Here is a 20,509-nt window from a genome sequence, read left to right as displayed (position 1 = left end):
GCTCCTCTTTCTGGATTGTGCCAGCTATTTTAGAGGCAGAGGCAGCAAATCAGGCAATAATCAGTCAATCAATAAATGTTTATTAAGTGCTTACTTACTATGTGCCAAGCACTGTGGTAAGCAAATTTAATTGTTGTTCAACTCTAAATATCCCTGAGGACAATCTGGGTAGAAAAAAATCCTCTGAGTTTTGTGGCTTCTGGGGAAGCTCGATTATCTCCCCCAAACTTTTGATTTCTAGGACCTTTCTGTGACTGGAAGGGAGCAATGACCAGAGGATGAGTCATTTAGAATGGTTGAGAGAGTTATGGTAAATCCTGGATTAAAACTGCTGCATAGACCAATGAGGAACATGGAGATAACTCAGGGATTCTTGAGTCTGGGGAGAGCCTGGGGCAAAACTGAATACTCACCTCCTAAGAAATCTGAGCCTGAAACGATCCCCATCCAAAGCCCAGGAGTTCAACAAGAACTGGATAAAACTCAAGAGTAAGGGGGTCCTTGAAATCAGCTGTGATGCACTTTATTCTCTTTCTCTGGCTGCCATACTGCCATACTTCCACAACCATGGCAAGCTGCCTTTGGCCATGAGGCTATAGTCAGGGCAGAATGGGATGCAATCAAATTGCATGCCATGCCAATCTTACCACCATCTCTCCTTATCCCATGGCTCCAGGCTTTGTACGGCATGGGAAGCACATGAGCAGAAAGGCTGTAGACCAAAGTACACCCTTCTTAGAGTTCTGTGCATGGAACCCACATTCAAGCACAGGTTGGACATCTGTCTCCATTAGGGACAGACTAGAAAGGGAAATGTCAATTTCAATTTCTACAGAAGCATTGAGACCTGGTAGGAAGAGCACTGGATTGGGAGTCAGGGGACCTTGATTTAAAACTCCCCTCTACCTTTATTACCTCTATGACTTTGGCCAAGTGGTTTAACTTGATAGGTTGATCTTCTATCAAATGGGGGGAATTAGACAAGATGACTTTAGAAGTTCCTTCCAGCTCCAAAGTCATGGTATTTAGCCTCTCTGGCAATTTCTAAAGAATATACATGTCTTTGAAAGCAGCAAAAGAAGTTCATCCAATCACAAATTTAGAGATGGAAAGAGTCTTAAAGGTGATCAGTTGCAACCTTCTCATTTTACAACTGAGGCCCATTGAGGGAAAATGACTTGTCCAAAATCATATGCCTATTAATAGTCTGAGTCAGGATCTGAACTCAGTACTTCTTGATGCCAAGTCCAGAGATGACTTGCCATTCTACATCAGGCTCTTAGAGAAAGATTCTGATACCTGAACTCAAGTGCAACTTGGGTCTAGGAAGATTTTATAGTTATTTCAGGAATTCTTTAGGAAAAAAAAGTCTTTAGACAGAAGTTATCCAGAAATGACCACTCCTCAAAGCTTTTTACAATGTGGATCCAATTTGCTTCTCCTATTTTGTCTACATCACTCCCTTTTACACACTTTACATTCTGGCCAGATTGGACCACACACTGTTCCCAGAGCCATTTTGGGCATTCATGCATTCATGCAAGGCACTTCCCATGCATGGGACACATTCACTCCTGCTTTCTACATGGTATCACAGAATGTGAGAAATAGGAGGGATTCCAGGGAATATCTGGTATATTATTTTCCTGTAGGTGACACCTCTAATAAAAGTCTTCCTTGATTCCTTCTGGCTGAAAATGGATTCTCCCTCTCCAAATCTTCTTAACGTACATTATGATAAGAGCCACCCTAATTTACATCTAGCTTTACCCACTTCCCCCATTAGGTCATAAGTTTCTTGAGGAAGGGACCATATCTTTTTCATCTCTATATGCCCTTTTGTATCCTACCACAGTATCTTGCATATATAAAAGGTACTTCAGAAATGTTTGTTTAATTTAATTTAATTATCAGGGCAAAGGTCAGTCCCAATAGTGACCTTGTACTAAATACATAAAACTTTATGAAAGAGAAAACCAAAAAAAACCCATGAAATAACTTCTGACTCCCCTAGCAGATACCCTAAATCCCAAGGACATTTTTTCTTTCCACTAATCCCTGTAATCATTAAGGAAGGAAAAACAGCCCTTTAATGCCCAATATTGCCAATATTTGGTTCATTTTTAAGCTCCTGTGGTATTGCTGCTGAAGCAATACCATGCATGAATAAAACAGCCCAATGAGGTTTTGAAAAGCAGTAGATTCTTTCATTTCAAAGGCTGAGCATTTTCCATTATACAGCCCTGACTTTCTACCACTTAGCACAGAATTGGTCTTTTCTCCACCAAAACCAATTTTGGGAGGAGAAAGGCATAGAAATGGAGCTGAATGGTACTCAGTGGAATGAAGACAAGATGCTTTACGTTGGCAATCTCTTTTTCCAACTCCATGATACGATTCATTTCCAAGGCAATCTGGGTCTCATTGATGGACAGTCCTTTATCCTGGCGGATTAGTTTAGCCACAGAGATCATGAAATTCACATATGCTATGCAAGCCTGTGGGGGGGGGACAAAAAAAAAGGGTTTTCTACATGTTGGTCATAAAATACTTAAGATTTTTCATTTAATCAACTTTTACTTTTTGTTAACAGAAAAACAGAAACAAAAACATGGTAAGTCAGAAATTTTCTTCATGGAGACACCTTAAAAGAAATGAATCACAAAGAGTCAAGAACCAGTTAAATCATATCATTAGAGAACTCTATCAGAGAAAAAAAATAGAACCAAATGTCTGTTTCTCCATCCATAAAATGGGGATAACAGTAACTTATTTAGTATTTTAACATTTACAAAAGTAGTTTCCATACATCCTGAGGAAACAAGTTCTAAGAGGGGAAGTGATTTACTTAAGATCAAATGTGATTTACCCACTTCTGCCTGTGTCCTGAACTCTTTCCATTAACAAGGATCTCTCTAGTCTTTATCATCCTTTAGTGTTCAACTCAGGTTTCACCACCTCCCAGAATTCTTGCCTGATTCTCACAATGGCTACTTACAGTTGTGACTCCTCTTTTCAAATATTATTGTACCGAATATATTTAATATTGTATTCATTGAATAAAATACAGGTTCCTTTAAGGCATCAGGGACAGCTGTTCCTTTCATCCCTGTGCCTTGCATTCAACAGGGGCCTAACACATGCTTGAGGCAGCTGGGTGGCTCAGTGGATAGAGGGCTGGGTCTGGAGGCAGGAGGACCTGAATTCAAAGCTGGCCTCAGATACTTATTGGCTGTGTGACTGTGCACAAGTCACTTAATCCAGTGGAAAAAGAAGTGGCAAAGCACTCCAGAATCATTGTCAGGAAAACCCCAAATAGAGTCACAAAGAATTGGACATGACTGAACAACAATACATGCTTGATGAATTGGGATTCTTATTGGTATGCAGTCATCCTCAAATCAATACTATCTTTGTAGAGAATCCCTACCTCAATATTTTCAAGCAAGCAATTTGTGTTACTTTGGCTTAGCAAGTTTGTTCACTTTCATACATTTTTCCCATGCTCAGGCACAAGCAGTATTGCTGAAATTAACTCATAGGCCAGAAGAATAAGCCTTGATACCTTATGTCAAGCACAATAACACTGCAGTATTTTTCTATCTTGTCAACAGAATTTTGAATGCAGTCCAGAATGGACTGGTCTCTAACCTGGAAACAGCTGGAGCCAAAACAGAGCTGGCCAGAGGAAGGCATGTCAGGAATCGAGTCTTGGTTTAATTGGTTTCTGAGTCAGGAAAACACTTGCAAGTAGAAGTCCTCCTGAATAGGAGGGTTTAACATGTTGTGGTATAGGCAGTGCTTATATACATACTGGGTGCGAGGTTATTGTTGTTATGCGAAACTCAGGGCACAGCAGGGATCAGTTTTTATCTAAAATTCCACCCCTGCCTCAAGTGACTGGCACAACTTTCTGCACAACATCAATATTTAGTAATTTGAGTTACATTGAATTGAAGCCAAGAAAATAAGGAAATTTGATTTAGGCTTAATTGGATAGAATCAGTAATGGCAGAATATTTCACCTCAAGGAAGCTCCAAAATATTTTGACAATTTCTATCCATGAAGTAAGGTTATATTAATGTGAACTCTTTCAATTACTAATCTAAACCCCTTTAGAGATTTATTGGAATCTATTGTAATAGATCCATATTGGAAAACCCGTAGTATTACTGAACCACATGGAGAAACTCTATTATCCCTTGTTTTTGTACCACAGGCTCCTAGAATGTAGACCTAGAAGGTCACTGAGTCATAGAATCTCTGAGCTGGAAGTGAGTTTTGCTGAAACAACACTCTTCAAAGTTACCAAGCATCTCTTGACTGATAAATCCAAAGGCTTTTTCTCAGTGCTTTTCTGCTCTACACTAGCCACATACAGTGATGGCCACAGTTTTTATCTAACCCATGAATATCCCAATTGCAAGATTCATGAACTCTGAAATTCCTTTCTCAAACTTGAACTTTTAAGCCTTCCATCTTTCCTTTTGCCTCATTCCTCTTAAACCTCTTCTTCATCCTCACCATGACCTTTGGTCCATCTACCCCTTCATTCTTCCTCAATCCATCACACCAGCCAGGGCTTCACTTTCTTTCCTCTTTCTGAAATCTTGATTCTATGGTTAATCAGTTTTACTTTAAGTTGTCCTTCATCTGCCTCATCTGCTTTTTCTAACTCCCCTCATAACGCCCAATCCCAGGTTACTCCCGTCATCTGACTTATCTGCTCCCATTTGTGGTTGCTAAACACACCACACCATTATATTGAATGGTTCTACCAAAATGTTATGCTGTGTAATCTGTCATATAGCATTTCTTTTAATTCTTCTCTAATTGACTACTTTGTTGTTCTCCAACCATGGCTATTACAAACCACCTCTTTCATTAAGCCACTTACACCACTTTTTCCCCATCCTCCTCAGATGGAGAACTCATTTTGTACTTGACTGAGAAAATAGAGGTCATTAATTGCAAGCAAGCTTGCTCTTTTCCCAAATTCTGAACTTCACATTCCCTCAAAATTATCCCTCAATTCCTTCCTCTCCAGTCTTAGAGGAAGAGGAAGCCCTCCCCCTTGTCTAGGCCACGTCTCCCACTTGTGTCCTTGATCTCAACTCCTCTGGTCCCTCTAGGAACTCACCCCTTTGACCATCCCCCAGCCCCATCCTCAATCTCTTTTTATCCAATGTCTTCTTGCCTCTTTCCTACACATAGGTCAAGATTGCCACCCTCATTTAAATCAAGAGTTCTTAATATGGATCACCTGCAGGAAGCATATAGAAATTTCAGGGGTCTATGAACTTAGTTTTATATATATCTTTGTTTTCACTAAACTGCTAGCTAGAATTATTTCCTTCAATCATTTATTTTTTATTTTTTTATTTTTTATTTTTTTGGCTAGGCAATGGGGTTAAGTGACTTGCCCAGAGTCACACAGCTAGTAAGTGTTACGTATCTGAGGCCGGATTTGAACTCAGGTCCTCCTGAAGCCAGGGCCGGTGCTCTATCCACTGTGCCACCCAGCTGCCCCTCCTTCAATCATTTAAAGACATTATTCTGAGCAAGGGTTCCCATGATACAAAAATAGATTAAGGACCCCTGTTTTAAACAAACAAGCCTTCCTTAGATCTTGCCATCCCTTCAAGTCCTGATCCTGTATCTCTCCTTTCTTTCACTACCAGACTTAAAAAAAGCCATCTACCTTCCTTGCCTCCACTTCTTCTCAACTCATTTCTCAAAGTCTATTCTAGTTTCCATCTCTACCACTTAACTGAAATTGTTCCCTTTAGAGTAACTCTCCCTCCTCCCCAAGCCCACCCTATGCAATTTTTAACTGCTAAATCCAATGTCCTTTTCTCAGACCTCATCCTTTCTGATCTCTGAAATCTGTGGTAAGGCAATGTTGACCACTCCTTCTCCCCAGATACCTACTCCACACTGGGTTTTGACACTGTCTTCTCTTCCTTCTCCTCCTACCTATGTGATTGCTTCCTTTAAGAAGGCTCCCTTGCTAGAACATTGCCCATGTCCTACTCACCAGCTTTTAGTTTTAATGTAAACAATTCAATAAAAAAATTAAAGTGTGCCACTTTTAGCTGGCTTTAGGAAGCCAGCCCCTGAAAAGGAAAAGAAGACAGGTGTTTTCTAGGGACATTTTACAATTAACAAGGCTTAGGAAAAAGATATTTGTTCATCTGTTTATTCTTATGAAGTGAAATGAGTGAGAGTTTGGTTTAAGCTCACTATGAATGTGGCACATTTTAAATTTTTTATTTAATGGTTTAATTAGATTAACACTAAAAACCAGTAGGGAGAGATGAAAGAAATATTTCCCTGTCAATTACATAAGCAAAGTCCAGAATACCTTGTTAATTTAGGATTTAAGGGTTTAAGTTTCAAGTAAATGATATTGAATAGTGTTGTAGACATAAAATTCTGGGCACTCAAGCAAAAATTCCAGAATGGGTCTGAAATAAAAGGCTTCTCCCCCTGTTGTGGAGATGGAAATTGTATGTTATTATATTTGAAATGCATCTGTGGGTAACAGTAACACCGTGCAATGATCAACTATGATTGACTTAGCTCTTCTCAGCAATACAATGATCCAAGGTAATTCCAAAAGGCAGAAAATGCATCCACATCCAGAGAAAGAACTATGGAATCTGAATGCAGATCAAAGCAGACTATTTTTGCTTTTTTAATTTTTTGGTGGCTTTTCCTTTTTGTTCTCTTTCTCCTTTCTCAACATGACTAATGTAGAAATATGTTTCCATGATTGCACATGTAAAACTATATCAGATTGCTTGCCATCTCAAAGAGGGGGGAGGGAAGGGAGGGAAAAAAATTTCAAAGTCAAAATCTTATAAAAATGATTGTTGGAAAGTATCTTTATATGTAATTGGAAAAAATAAAATACCATTTACAGAAAAAGAAATGCATCTGTGGCATTGGGAAAACTGTAAAATAGGGCTTGGGATGGGCCCTGAACCTAAGGCAATGGTCACCATGTAGTGAATGCAGTGAAGGGGTTTAATTGGGAAGCCTTGGCCATTGGGAAGACTTCAGGTTGAACCTGGCTTGTAACTAATATTCTGGCTCTCCAAGTGAACAGGGGATGGGAAGGATTTTGAAATGACAATTTGGTGGGAAGGATGATGGTCAGAGAGGAGCATAGATTTAGCACAAAAAGGAATCTTGGAGTCCATTGAATTCATTTTTTGAGAAAATAGAGTCGAAATGCCTTGCCCAGGGTCACTTATAAAACAGAGGGCACAGCAGTGGAGTGAGCTTTGAAGGTCCCACTGTCAATGGGTCCAACCCATTATAGCAAAAAGCCAAAGCACTACTTTTCCTCATGTTACTATGTGCTCTTACTTTTGACTCCTGTTCCTATCAATACCTCCATTCATTGTTCAGTCTGCTCTGTTAAAAAAAATCTTGGTGTATTCTTGAGCCCTTCTCTTCCTTTCCTATACCCTCATTACCTATGTCTAATAAGGTAACAAGCCCTTTAAATGCTCCTCTGCCTGGCCTTTGAGGTCCTCCACAATCTGGTGCCATTCTTAACTTTTCAGTTTTATCAAGTACTATTTCCCTTTCTGCACTCTATACAGCAGCCAAATTTGACTCATCACTATTCCCTGCACCTGTATTGTATGTCCTTCGTTCTTGAAGAGGACCATGACATCATGGAAGTGATGCCATGACTTGCAAGTGAACTGGATTTAAGTGAGGGAGGGGTGTGCAAATTCACCAGCCTCACTTTCTCCTCTGGAGCCAGCTAGGTCTAGTGGCCAGATATTGATTGGGATGAGTAGAGATGGCCTCAAATGCAGTGGGAGACCTCTGCACCTTTTACCCACACTGTTGGCTATTCGGATCACCTGTCTATGATAGCTCCCTTCTTTCATCCTCCACCTTCTCCCCTATACATTTCCTGTTAAATAGCCACTCATCCTTTAAAATCCATAATACTTTTCCTGAATCTCTTGTTTTTCACATATTTGTTATCATGCATGTAAATGTCATATCCCCCCAGCTAGACAATCAGCTCCATGAAGTCAGGGATCAGTTTTTATCTAAAATTCCACCCCTGCCACAGGTGGTTGGCACAATTCTCTGCACAATGTCAGGCTTTAGTAACTTGACTTATGTTGGACTGAAGCCAAGAAAATAAGGAAGTGTGATTTAGGCTTAAATATTGGATAGAACCAGTGATGATGGAGTATTTCACCTCAAGGAAATAGTACCAGTCATATTGAGAATGAAACAAAGACTACTGTAACAACCATCTAAGTAAATATTTCTATGTTCTGCCTCAGAATTTTGCTCCAATTTTTTCCTTTCTTCTTAATTACTTAGTAAAATGTTAAAGCTTTATCCCATTTGAGTGAAATTGGGAAGGAAGAAGAATTTGCTGCCATCTGACATAGAGTCATGAGGAAGAACCAGTGGAATTCAATTAGAGGAGCACTAGAGTGGAAGTCCTAAGACCTGAGTTCAAATCTTGTATCTATTGCTACCTGAAAAATTTTAGGCAAATTATTTAGCCTCTCCAGCCTCAATTTCTTTATCTGTAAAATGAGGGGAGATCATACTACATGACCTCTGAAGACCTCCCACCTCTAAATCTATACTATGAACATTTAGGTTTCTCGAGGGATATGCTGGATGCTGGGAAAAGACTAAACCTTTTGCAGAAAAAGTTGAACTTTAAAAGCTAGGAAGACCCTGGGAAGCTTCTTTCAGCAGGCTGGCTGCTCTTTGGCAAATGTTAAATCAACAGTCCTTCAGAGCAGGGGGTCCTCCTCTTTCATGCCCCTCTGCCCTCCAAGGGAGAGATGGGAAGACCCAGGTGGCATCTAAGCCTGCATGTTTGAATTGTCTGTTGTCATCTTAACTGTTACCAGGCAGAAACCTCTCTCTCTCTTTCTCTCTCTCTCTCAGATCCAGTGGCAAGCACCTCCTGAGGAAGGCCACAGGAAGGAAGGGTTCACTCCATACATACTCTCATCAAAGGATGACTTCATATGTACTCTCCTTTCTTCCCTTAGTGACAGGTAATCAGAGCAACTGATTTGCTTTCAAGAAAACAAATGTCTCTGAATTTCATGGACCATATGTTACAAATTATAAGTGCTCAGTGCTTTGAACACCTATGTTCCAAAGTATATAAACCCTTATCTCTTCAGCTAGAGAAACTAAGGACTTTGAAGAAGTCTGGAATTGCCCAATTCACTGGTGTTTTTCTGTTCTATACCTACATTTATCAGCGGGAGGAGAGCTTTGCTGTCCATGTAAATGATAGAGAATCTTTCTTAGCTGTAGTTATGCAAGAGTCACAAGGGTTTGGGATGATAAATGTAGCCTGATGAGCTGGGACAATGTCCAGAGAGCCAGAAATCATGGGTGCAGAGAAATTCTAGGTTGTAAAGGACCTCAGAAGTTGTCTTCTGTGTAGTACAAAGCCCTGGATTTGGGGCTAGAGGCTGGCTTTGAATCCTAGCCCTGCTTCCTTACTTGTATGAGATCCTCCTCTTTCATTGACCCTCTCAGGGCCTCTTTCATGAACCCCAACAAGGAGGTTGAACTAAATGACCTTTAAAGGTCCCTTCCAGCTAAATCTAGAATTCTGGTCCACAATATTCTCCTTCTGCCATATCTTTCCCTAGAATGAGGTGGTAAAGGGTAAGATGCTAGACCTGGAGTTAAGAAGACCTATGTTCTGGGGCAGTTAGGTGGTGCAGTAGATAGAGTACCAGCCCTGGAGTCAGGAGGAACTGAGTTCAAATCCGGTCTCAGACCAGATACCTGATACTTACTAGCTGTGTGAAACTGGGCTGTCACTTAACCCCAATTGCCTTGCAGAAGAAAAAAGAAGGCCTACATTCAAATCTGGCCTGAGACAATTACTAGTTGTGTGACCCTCAGCAAATCGATTAACTTCTCTCCACTTGTCTCAGGTTTCCTACTCTCCTTCTTTGCAAAGGTGGGGGGTACCATGGGTGTGAATACATCATGGAATTCCAGAGGAGCTCTATGTATTTATTGGCCAGGTTTAATTGCTTTTTTCCTCCTCCTTTTCAAATCTATGTTACAAGCTGTGGATTTCTGGATAGGGTAGGAGGAGAAATACATTCAGAAGTGACTATAATGTGAAAAAGACAACAATAATAATAATGACAATGAGGAGGAGGAGGACAAAGAGGAAAAAAAAGTTCAAATTGGGGCCATGGTGTGTATTATCTGTGTGATCTTGTAAAAGTCACTGAGCTTTTCTCAGTTTCTTCATCTGTAAAACAGAGTCTAGACAAACTTTGATCTTATCCTTCCCTGTCTCTGTTCCAGGAGGCTTACAAGTTGCCCTTTCTCCTTTCCTTTCAGAGATATTATGAGGACAAGGCAATGATACATAAAATGCCTTCAGTTGTCTCAAAAGAGAACTGGCCCATTCCTTCAGATTGCAATCAGCATCAGCTGAACTCCAAGTGCCTCTGGTGACCTGTGGACTGATGGAGCAGAACGCTGTCCTCAGGGGCCTGGCTGGTTCTGTTCTGATTGTCCTATGGTTCTCTTCATTGTTTTTGGCATCAGCCCTTCTCATAATGAGATCCTTTGGTCCTGACCTTTCCGTAGCATTCAAGCTAGCATAAAGTACTTCATGGAGACATACTGCTAGGTAATAAAAACAAATATGGCCCATTTAATTTGCTGGAGCTCTCTTCCTCCTTCCTTATTGAAACATGCAATTTGATTTTTCTCCTATAAAATCCATTCCTATTATTCAGCCTTGTTATCTGTTCTTATCCTGAAAGGATTAGCTCGAGTTTGACAGGATCCATGCTCTATTCCTTGGATTATAAAGTACAGCTTAATTACTTTAATTTTGGTACTTTGCCTATGACAGAGGCCAGGATAGAAGAAGGGCCTCAAGGCAATGAGGACAGGGAACACTAGATTGTCACCTCAGTAGCAAGACCAGGGTTTTCTTTTTGGTCAGAGAATTTTGTTGACTACGTCAGGATACCAGCCCTTTGATGAACATAGTAGGATGTCAGCTTTTGGGGGGCAGAAACTGTTACATTTCCTTTTTATTGTCCTTGTATCCCCAAGATTTAGAATAGTTCCAGGTACACAGTTGGTGTTTAATAAATGTTGAACTAATTTTTGGATTTAACTGAAAGTGGAAGTGTCTGGAGTGACACTGAGTTGAACTGGTGTTAGTTAACATCGATCTCATTATCTAAAAATTGCTGATTCTTCAATTGGCTAAGTAAGCAACACTTCTAATGGTAAGGTCATTGTCTTAGAATGGTGTTGTGATAGAAAGTCAAGATGTACTGTGTTGGGACATAGGTGCCTTAGAGTGAATCTTGGCTCTGTTCGTGTCACTTCGTGTCACAATGCTTGCCTCTAGGTCTACCTCACAGAGTTGTCATGAGGCTCAAAATAGATAACAGAGTAAAAATCGGTATGTAAGTATAAAACATTTATAATATCTGAGTAAAAACCTATCTATAGATACAAAATCTAACATCTGAAGAGTAAAACCCAAGCATAAATATAACATATTACTATTAATATCCTAGGTTTGACCATCCTATGGGTCACTTTTGCTAGTAATGGATTTATGCGTGAAGTAGGATAAGGATCACGGTCCTCAAAGGGTACAGCATGGTCAACAATCTGAGGGTTCCAGTAGGATTAGGGTGACTTCTGTCATGCTGTATTTGGGCATATTGGGTTTTCAATTGGAAATCCATTAAATAAGGCAATAGATAAACAGTCTATTGAAATATATCCAGTAGGGCAATAGGTAAGTGGTATATTAGAATTGCCTTCACTGTTTACTGTGGGTACCTTAATCCTGGCTGGATTATGTTCTAAGGAAAGAATGTGGGGGTGGCAGGGAACAACTTTACATACTTAGGGAAGACATTCAATATTCTATGAACTCCTGCAAGGAAGAGCAGAACTCAAATGGGTTGGTTTATTAGCTCCCCTGGTGGTCTGTTAACCCAACAGTGAATGAAGCTATACCCAAAACTTACATCCTGAAGTGCCCAAGTTGCTGTGAATCCTCAGGGACCATGGCATTATGAGACTTAACAAGCAAAAGCTAGCAAGGTCATTTACTAAGCTGTATGGCCACACACTGGCCTATAACCTTGTGGTCAAGGGGAAACTGTGATCCTACCATCCTTCCATTCACCCAAGTCTACAACCTAGGAATTATAGTTCTCTCTTGCCTCCTTCTCACCTTCCATATCCAAAAAGCTACAGAGAATGTTGATTCTGGCTTCATAAGAGTTCTCATATCAATCTTCTTCTCTCAACTCATATGACCCCTACTTGAACCAGTGCAATAGCCTTCTTGTGGGTCTCCCTGATTCCCACCTCTTCCCCCTTCAATTTCTTCCCCTTAAAGCTGCCAAACTGAGATTCCTAAAACACAAACCCAACTCTGCCATTTCTTTAGAATAACATTCTGCTAGATAATATCTACCAGCTGCAGCCTTGTGGAGCAAATTCAAAATGCTCAGCCCAGTATTTAAAGGCTTCCACAACCCGGCTCCCACCTCACTTTCCCTTTTTCTTACAGATTATATTGCTTCTCTGACTGCATCCCAGCCAAATAGGCCTGCTGGCTGTTTTTTATATACAACATTCCATGTGATCCCCTATATCTAAGGCATCCTTCCTCCTCACTTCTACTTACAAATCCAGAGCCACATCCTTCCTATATGAGATCCTTACTGATCCATCTAGTGGTCTCTTACTCTCAGCATTGCTTTGTTTCTTTCGGAATTTATTTATCTGTAAATAGGGTGTTTTATTCTCCCCCTTCCTCTTTAGTAAGCTCCTTGAAGTCAAGGCTTGTCCCATGTATCCCCACGTCTTTATACCCCCAACACCTATCACAGACTTTGGTCAGAGCAGCCATTTAACAAATAGTTACTGATTTAAATTCAACTTCTTTCAGACTTAAATAATTGTGAAAAGTAACATTTGTTCAAGAGCACGTCTAACTGGAATAGAAAACTACTTATATTCCCTCTTTCCCTGCTGTCCACATAAAGCTCCTCCTGTTGCTCAAAGTCTAGTGCCATGCCTGGCACAGGGTCAGCCTTTAATTGAAGTGAATAAAATTATCCCTCCTGTCACTATGAGAGGGAACATGAAGCATCCTCCCACAAGACCTCCATCCAGCAGGATGCAGAAGAAGCCTCTCTAATGGCCACTTCTGACCTATGGGCAAGCTACACGGTCACATGAATGGAGAATCTGATTAATTAAACAATTCTGGAATGCTTCTGTCACCAAACATGTTGAAAATGGCTCAGAGTTTCCTACCGATAGCATTCTAAGCAAACCACATCAGTAGGGGAGTGAGAGAAGTAGAACTGGCTCACCAGCTCATTATCGCATTATCTGGTCTTGATTAGATGCACTCTTAGTCCTTGACTTTATTTTATTGCTGATTCGCTGTTTTTCAATCATGCCAGTTTCCACTTGAAGTTATCATTGGAAAATGACTTTTAAAACAACGACAACAACGAAATTGTGCTTTTAATTTAAATGCCAATTACCATAACAGAAATGGGCAAGCTTGAGTTTTTTAAGGTTGATGATTGAGGGCACCTCATGAACATGCTGCCTATTAAAAACATCTCTGCTGTCTATTCTACAGAATCTCCTGGAGAATGAGCACACAAGAAGAGACAGTAATCTGAGCCCCGATTTGTCCCAATGTGGATTAAAATTAATAGCGTTTATATGAGCACTTTTGAGGTTTGCAAAGCACTTCACATATCTTATCTCTTACGATCTTCACAACCTTGGGAAGTAGGTGTGATTTTCATCCCCATTTTGTTGTTGTTCAGTTGTTTCCAGCATGTGTGACTCTTTGTGACCCCCATTTGGGGTTTTCTTGGCAGAGATATTGGAGTGGTTTGCCATTTTCTTCTACAATTCATTTTACAGATGTGGAACACAACAGCAACTGTGCTACTTAGCTGCCCCCATTTTACAGATGAAGAAACTGAGGCAGGCAGAGGTTAAGTAATTTGCCCAGGATCACATAGCTAGTGAGGCAGAATTTTTACTCATCTTCCCAGAACTCCTTCCACTATGCCACCCTAGCTGCCACAATCATGCAGATTTATGTTGAATATTAAAAAATCAACATATATTTACCTCTTTATATATGGCAGTGCATTCATAGTAGTCACGTGATGGCAGGCCAAGTCGAGGCTGATCAATCTGTTAAAAAATACAGAAAAACAAACCATTCCAATACTATTGGACACCACATTTTGACAAAAACATTCTTGCCTATCTGTGAGCTTGGTTTTTTCCATAATAACAACATTGTACCTATACAGAGCAAAGAGTAGAGGTTGCCAAAAGTCAAATCTTGGCTTGATGTCATAGGACCATAGATTTGGGGTTGGAAGAGACTTTAGAGGTCATTTAGGCCACCCCCTCCACTTTAGAGATGAGTAATCCAAGGCCCAGAGAGATCGCATGATTGCCCAAGGTCATACAACTAGTAAGAGGCTGAGCCAGGATCTGAACACATCCTTTCACCCCAAATCCAGCTCATTTTCCCAAGATGCCCCACAGCATAGTGGATAATCTCATGAAGTGGAGAGTTCCTGTTCACTCATGTTTACTTCTTGGGCATGTTTCTCAGGACATTTGTTTTTCATGTAGAAGTTAGAAGTCTCTGAGGTTCCTCCCTACTTTTAAATTCAATGATTCCATATTAATGTGGCACTGGAATAGACCAAGGTGCTCAATGACAGACTCACAGAATCTCAACCCTGGAAGGTGCTACAGAGACCACTAATACAACCTGTACCTGAGAAATGAGCTGTGCTGCAACACACCCAATTACCACCATCCAGTTTTCATTTGAAGTCCTCTAGTGATGGAAAGCCCAGTAGCTCCCAAAGCAGCCTGTTCTGCATTTGAAGAGCTCAAATGCTTAGGAAGCTGTTGACTGTCTCAAGACAACATCTATGTCTCTGTGGCTTCCACCCCAGCTTGCCCCTCATTCCACCCTTTGGGGCAAAGCAGAGCAAGTCTAATTGCTCATCGAAGTAATGGCCTAACAACCATCTAAATATCTGAAGACCACCATCACATCCCCCATTTATGAATTATGCTACAGGTATCTTTGAAGCACAGGGAAGGAGAGCTACCTTAGATTGTCTGAAGAGACAAACATGGCACCTCTAGCACTTTTGGGGGTGGAGGGTTGAGATTCTTGGTGGTAATCTCAATGGAAATCTTTGGGGAGATCCCTCTAAGTTTACTTCTATGGCAAAAAGGAAAGAATGGAAATTGCTGCTCTCTTTTATAGCCATCATTACTAGTGCCAGGTTGTGGTGCCCTAATAGGAGAGTGGAGAAAGCAGCTAACCTCCCATATAGCACTAACCTGGATGATCCCCTATTACTCACAAACTAAGAGTTGTTTTCGTAGTCTGATGTAGTCTGAAAGAGTCAATGATGCTACCTTTCACCTGTCTCCCTATGGTGAAGTATAGAATTAGAAAAAACAAGCCCGTTTATGTGATCTAGCTACAATTCATATGATCACTGCACCTACACAGGGCCCAGAGCCTATATTCCTATGCAGAGATGATGGTGGGGACAAGACAGGTAGGATACTGGTAGAGGGCCTACCTACATGAGATTTTCCAAATTTCATCCACCAAATGTCCAATATGCCTGCCCTCTCAAAGTGCCTATGTAGGGCTTTGCCTCCAGAGCAAAAAAAAGAGTTTTGGGGAGAGGGGGTTGTTAAGGAAAATGTCATGAGCTCATCAAATTTAGAACTGAAAGTAGCCTGAGACATTGTTGAATCCAATCCCTCCTCCCCTTCATGAGAAAACTCATAACCTGAGAAGGGAAGAGGTTTCCAGAGCAAGTCGGGGAATGGCAGAGACAGAATTCAAACATACAACCTCCAAATCCAGACCATTCTGCCTCTCTTCCCTCTGTTCCCAAGAAGGACCACTGCTAGAAATGAAACACTGATGCTATCTATTTTATAGCATTGAAGAATTGACACAGAGACAGAATTGGGAACCACTAATATCCATGAAGTCAATCATATGTAACTATGTAAGAACTACGGGATTGGAAAAAGGATCAAGAAACTAGAATGAATTCTACCCACAAGCATTTATTGAGCACCTACTAAGTTCAAAGTACGGCTTAAGGTGCTAGACATACAGATACCAAAATGAGATGGCAAATTTCTGATCTCAAGAAGCTCACACTTTAATAGAGCAAGAATTTTTAACCTCACTCTACCCATCTGAAGTTTAGCAAGTTCATGGAGTTTGATTCAAAGGCATGAAGGTGGGAGAGCTAACACTGTGCATGAGAATCAGGTAGTAAGCCAATCTGGCTGTTGTGTAGACTGCAGGAAGGTTAAGATAATGTATAATTAGCCTGGCAAAGAATCTGAAGGTCTCTGGACCATGACTCCAGAATGCTTTCTTTTGCTTTGTTTGTAGATCTTCGATACAAAACCCTTTCTGAAGTTTCTAGGCTTGACCTAAAAAGTTCTCAAGAAATAAATGTTTTGCATCTTCTATCAGATTCATGAATTTCAACAGCAGCAGGCCAGGGTGCAATATTCAATCATTTATAGCAGCTACAGCGTGACATTTTGGTTACACGATTCAAAGGGCACTGCAGCTTTTTCTGTGGAGTGAGGAAAAATTGAGTCCCAAATCTCTTCGTGGAAGACCCTCACTGTCTTCTTCTATTTTATTTATGAAAAGGAGCCTGTATTCTTTGCATGAGCATATTGGTAAGTCACCTTATTTTCTATTCTTTCCAGCACACCATTCTTTCATTTTCTGTGAATCAGCATTATGAACATTGGGGAGGGGAGGGCAAAGAGGAAATGTTTACAAAATAAATGATTAAAGAAACCATTTTCTCATGAGAATGCCATATATTCTGGATAACATATGGATGTATGACTGTCTTGCTCACAAAATTTGAATGAGCAAATACTATATTTCTAGATACCAATGAGATCAATGAGTAGGTAAGCTTTATTGCATTTTCAAGAAAGCTTTAGGCTGTGCCAGTAATGGGCAACTTACGTGAATAATATGCCTCATGGAGTTCTTATCATCTGTGCCAATGAAAAGATTGATTAGGACTTTTTTCCCAAAATTTGAGTTCAACTCTGCAATAGATTTTTCAGCAGTCCAAGAAGTACCTAAGGTGTTGAAGGCAAAGTCAGGCTTTTAAACACATATATATGGAAAGTAGAGATTAATGTGAAATTTTTTTTTGAATTTGGTAATAAACATATGTTATGCACCAACTGCCTTACCATATACTGTTTCCCAGTTGTCCATTGCTACTGGCCATTCATGGATCTCTGGTAAGAGTTTTAGCAAAGGTTCACCACCTCTGCTATCAATCACAGCTTTGGGAAAGAGGGAAGAAAGAAGAACTCAATAGGGAGTCCGTGAAGAGTTTTGTGCCTAATGTATTGATGTGTGGCTATTGACAAGATCTAGGGACTAACAGCCACTAACAGGACACTTACATTCATTTAAGCAGGATCTGTACAATGTTTTGGCTTTTTGCACTGCTACTATATCTTCAGTTTTCGGCTCCTCAAGGACACCTGAAATAGGGCATTTAAAATAGGCATCAACACTTGTCTCCAACCTCCAAAGTTCAGCTCAAGGGCTGTGCCTTCTAATAGGCCTTTCCTTGTTCTCCCATTTGTTAGCATTCCCAGATATTATTTTGTATTCATCTTGTATCTGTTTGGCATTACTTACATGTGTATGTGTTTCCAACCAGTGGAAGATAAGCTCCTTGAGGGCAGGGACTATTTTTCTATTTATATCACCTAGGTCAAGCCTAATGAATAGTGCACCTCATAGGGACAAAATAAATTCTATTTGAATTGAAATGAACTAAACTTTACAATTTTAATTAAGGTTCAATGTAAATCTTGTCTTCCTAGACCCAGAGCCAAAGTGGCCATTTGTTTACGTGTGGGTGTATGTGTAGGAACAAATCCACTGCATTTTAATCCTCACTGATGACACGTTTCCCATGAAGATTCTCAAAACAACCCTAAAGTAAAATGGAAAGAAGCCTTGAATATCGAGGGGATTTATGCCTTGGGAGACTTGGAATAAGTCAATCAGTGCCAAGGATGTATTTATGAGGCACCTGTAGCCAGGAAAACCAATAAACAGTCCCTATTTTCAAGGGGCTGATGTTCTCTGAGGGCAATGAAGAGTAGGGAGTTTGAGTGGATGAAGTCAGGAAGACCTAGGTTCAAGACTGCTCTCTGACACTTCCTGGCTGTATGACCCTGGTCAAGACACATTATATCCCAATACCCCAGGTGACTCTTTAAGACCCCAAGTTACGGGACTGAGTTGTCTGTATCATGGGGGGAGTTTACATATTAGAACTTGTCCACATTGAGAAAATCATGGGTCTGGATGAAAATTTTTTTTAAAAGATGGATTATCTTTATTTATAATTTATATAATGTATTTATTTATATAATTTATATTATACTACATAATTATTATTAATTTAATATGTATATTTATATTACAATAAATAATAATACATAATTGTATTTATATAATTGATCCATGTTAAGGAGCTTACTTTTTGAGAAGTCACCAAATATAAAAACTTACTCTTGCACAAAATAACCTTCCAGGAGAAAAAAATAGAGGCCCAAGGATATGCCAAGTTGTGGTACAATGGAAAGTACTCTCCTTCTGGAGTCAGAGGGATCTGGGTTTCAAATTTAGCCTTGAATGCCCACTGCCCATGTGACCTTGGAAATGTCACTTAATTTACCTGGGACTCTTATTTCCTCATCTGCAACATGAAGGCACTGGATTAGATGGCCTCTGGGCTATGATCTAATGATGGGTATATCAGTAACAATGTGGTTCTCACTTAACTGCTCACCTACAAAAGTTTACAACCAAGCAGAAAAACTTGTATGGGGTGAACTAACCAAAGACACGTCAAACGCTATGAAGATGTGTATTCATGCTGGGGGTTTTCTGGGATTGACCCAGGAAATGACCTCTTTTACTGCTTTCCTCTTGAAGGGTGACTGGAATTATGGAATTATTCTTTCTTGAAAATTCCAAAATGGTCACTCAGCTCAATTTTCTTGACTCTTCATTGCTATGATAGGTTAAACATGTGCTCTTACCCACACAGAAGTCCTTCCATCCCCTTGAATGAATACTCAAGAAGCAGAAAGTTCATTGGCTCTACTGTTAGAAGACTTGGGTTCTTCTTTGTAAGACCTTGGGCAAAAAATTAACCTCTATGGGCCTCAGTTTCATCCTTTATAAAATGGGGTTACAGTTGAAATAGTTGGCCTCTAGATCTATGATCTAGATATAGATCTATGTATAAGCCTATACAATTACTATACCTCCATCACTATTCGTCTCCCAAAGCAAGGGGTCCATCCCTCCCAGTTCAGGCTATTCTCCAGGGACTTACATTGGCTGCTAAAAGAAACCTTTGTAATTTGCTCTGTAACTGCCACCTTTAAAAAAATAATATGTGCCCAAAAAGAAGGCATTTGGTACCCAGAAACAAATCCACTGACCTTTCAGGACAACTTCTAGCTCATCTCGTAAAATGTCAAAGTTACTGTAACGTGAGCTGGTCTCTGGAATGACGTTCCGCTTTAACCAGCCTCCGCAGGCATATTTGAAAAAGTCTGTACAAGGGTTGACGGTGTCATCCATGTTCTGAATCAGCCGAGCAGCTAAAATACAAGGGAAACAAATATTTGCATGTAAACATTTACTAGAAAAACAGATGCTATACAGATTTCTGGGCAGCACGTCAGGGGTGGGGGGAGGGAGACGGAAGAGAGAGAAGAGACCCTGAACCTGTGCCTAGGCTATCATCAGTCATGCAGCTCAGATGTTAGCATCAAGTTAGAGAAGCAGTATAATATACAATATAGTCAGTGTTCTTTCTGCTCGGAGAAATCCTGGATTCAAATCCTAACTCAGGTCCTTGCTATGTATGACTTTGAGCAAGTCACTCACTCAATCTGGGCCTCAGTTTTCTAATCTGTAAAATTGGGGAAGGAGCTAGATTACAGAAATGCTAAGGTCCCTCATAGCTCTGTTTATTGCAGATCCTTTCATTCCTCTTATCGTACGAAATTGTCCAAATTATGTGTACGTGCAGACCACGTGGTCCCTTCTCTCTAAATCAATGAGTCTGTGTAAAGTGCCTCCACAGGGCCCCACGATAGAAACTGCAGATACAAGGACATAATAAAAACTGCCCTTGAGGCTTCAGTCTCAGAACCAATAAGCATTTCAGCAGGCACTTAGACCAGTCTACTCAAAGAACGATCTTTTCTACTGAATCCCCAACAAATGATCACACACAGTTTTGGGAAGTATGATCCTCTCAAATGAAGGGAAACACACAGCCTTCCAGA

General features: G+C 40.3%; 1 protein-coding gene across 3 annotated transcripts in view; it reads right to left on the bottom strand.

Moving 5' to 3' along the window:
* The window catches only part of MME (membrane metalloendopeptidase), a 129,778-nt gene that overhangs the window by 65,080 nt on the left and 44,189 nt on the right, over positions 1-20,509 (bottom strand). For all 3 annotated transcript variants that reach the window (XM_020988923.2, XM_020988925.2, XM_020988924.2), the window contains exons 4-9: positions 19,655-19,816; positions 17,588-17,668; positions 17,369-17,464; positions 17,133-17,251; positions 14,198-14,263; positions 2,364-2,498 (exon numbers count right to left, since the gene is read on the bottom strand). In XM_020988923.2, the coding sequence (XP_020844582.1) occupies positions 2,364-2,498; positions 14,198-14,263; positions 17,133-17,251; positions 17,369-17,464; positions 17,588-17,668; positions 19,655-19,816 (659 nt within the window). The remainder of the gene's footprint in view (positions 1-2,363; positions 2,499-14,197; positions 14,264-17,132; positions 17,252-17,368; positions 17,465-17,587; positions 17,669-19,654; positions 19,817-20,509) is intronic.

This window comes from Phascolarctos cinereus, unplaced genomic scaffold, assembly GCF_003287225.1.
Source record: "Phascolarctos cinereus isolate Bilbo 61053 unplaced genomic scaffold, phaCin_HiC Scaffold_7;HRSCAF=346, whole genome shotgun sequence".
Classification (NCBI taxonomy): domain Eukaryota; kingdom Metazoa; phylum Chordata; class Mammalia; order Diprotodontia; family Phascolarctidae; genus Phascolarctos; species Phascolarctos cinereus.
Note: the sequence above shows the minus strand (reverse complement) of the source record. Positions and strands in the feature narration are given on the sequence as shown.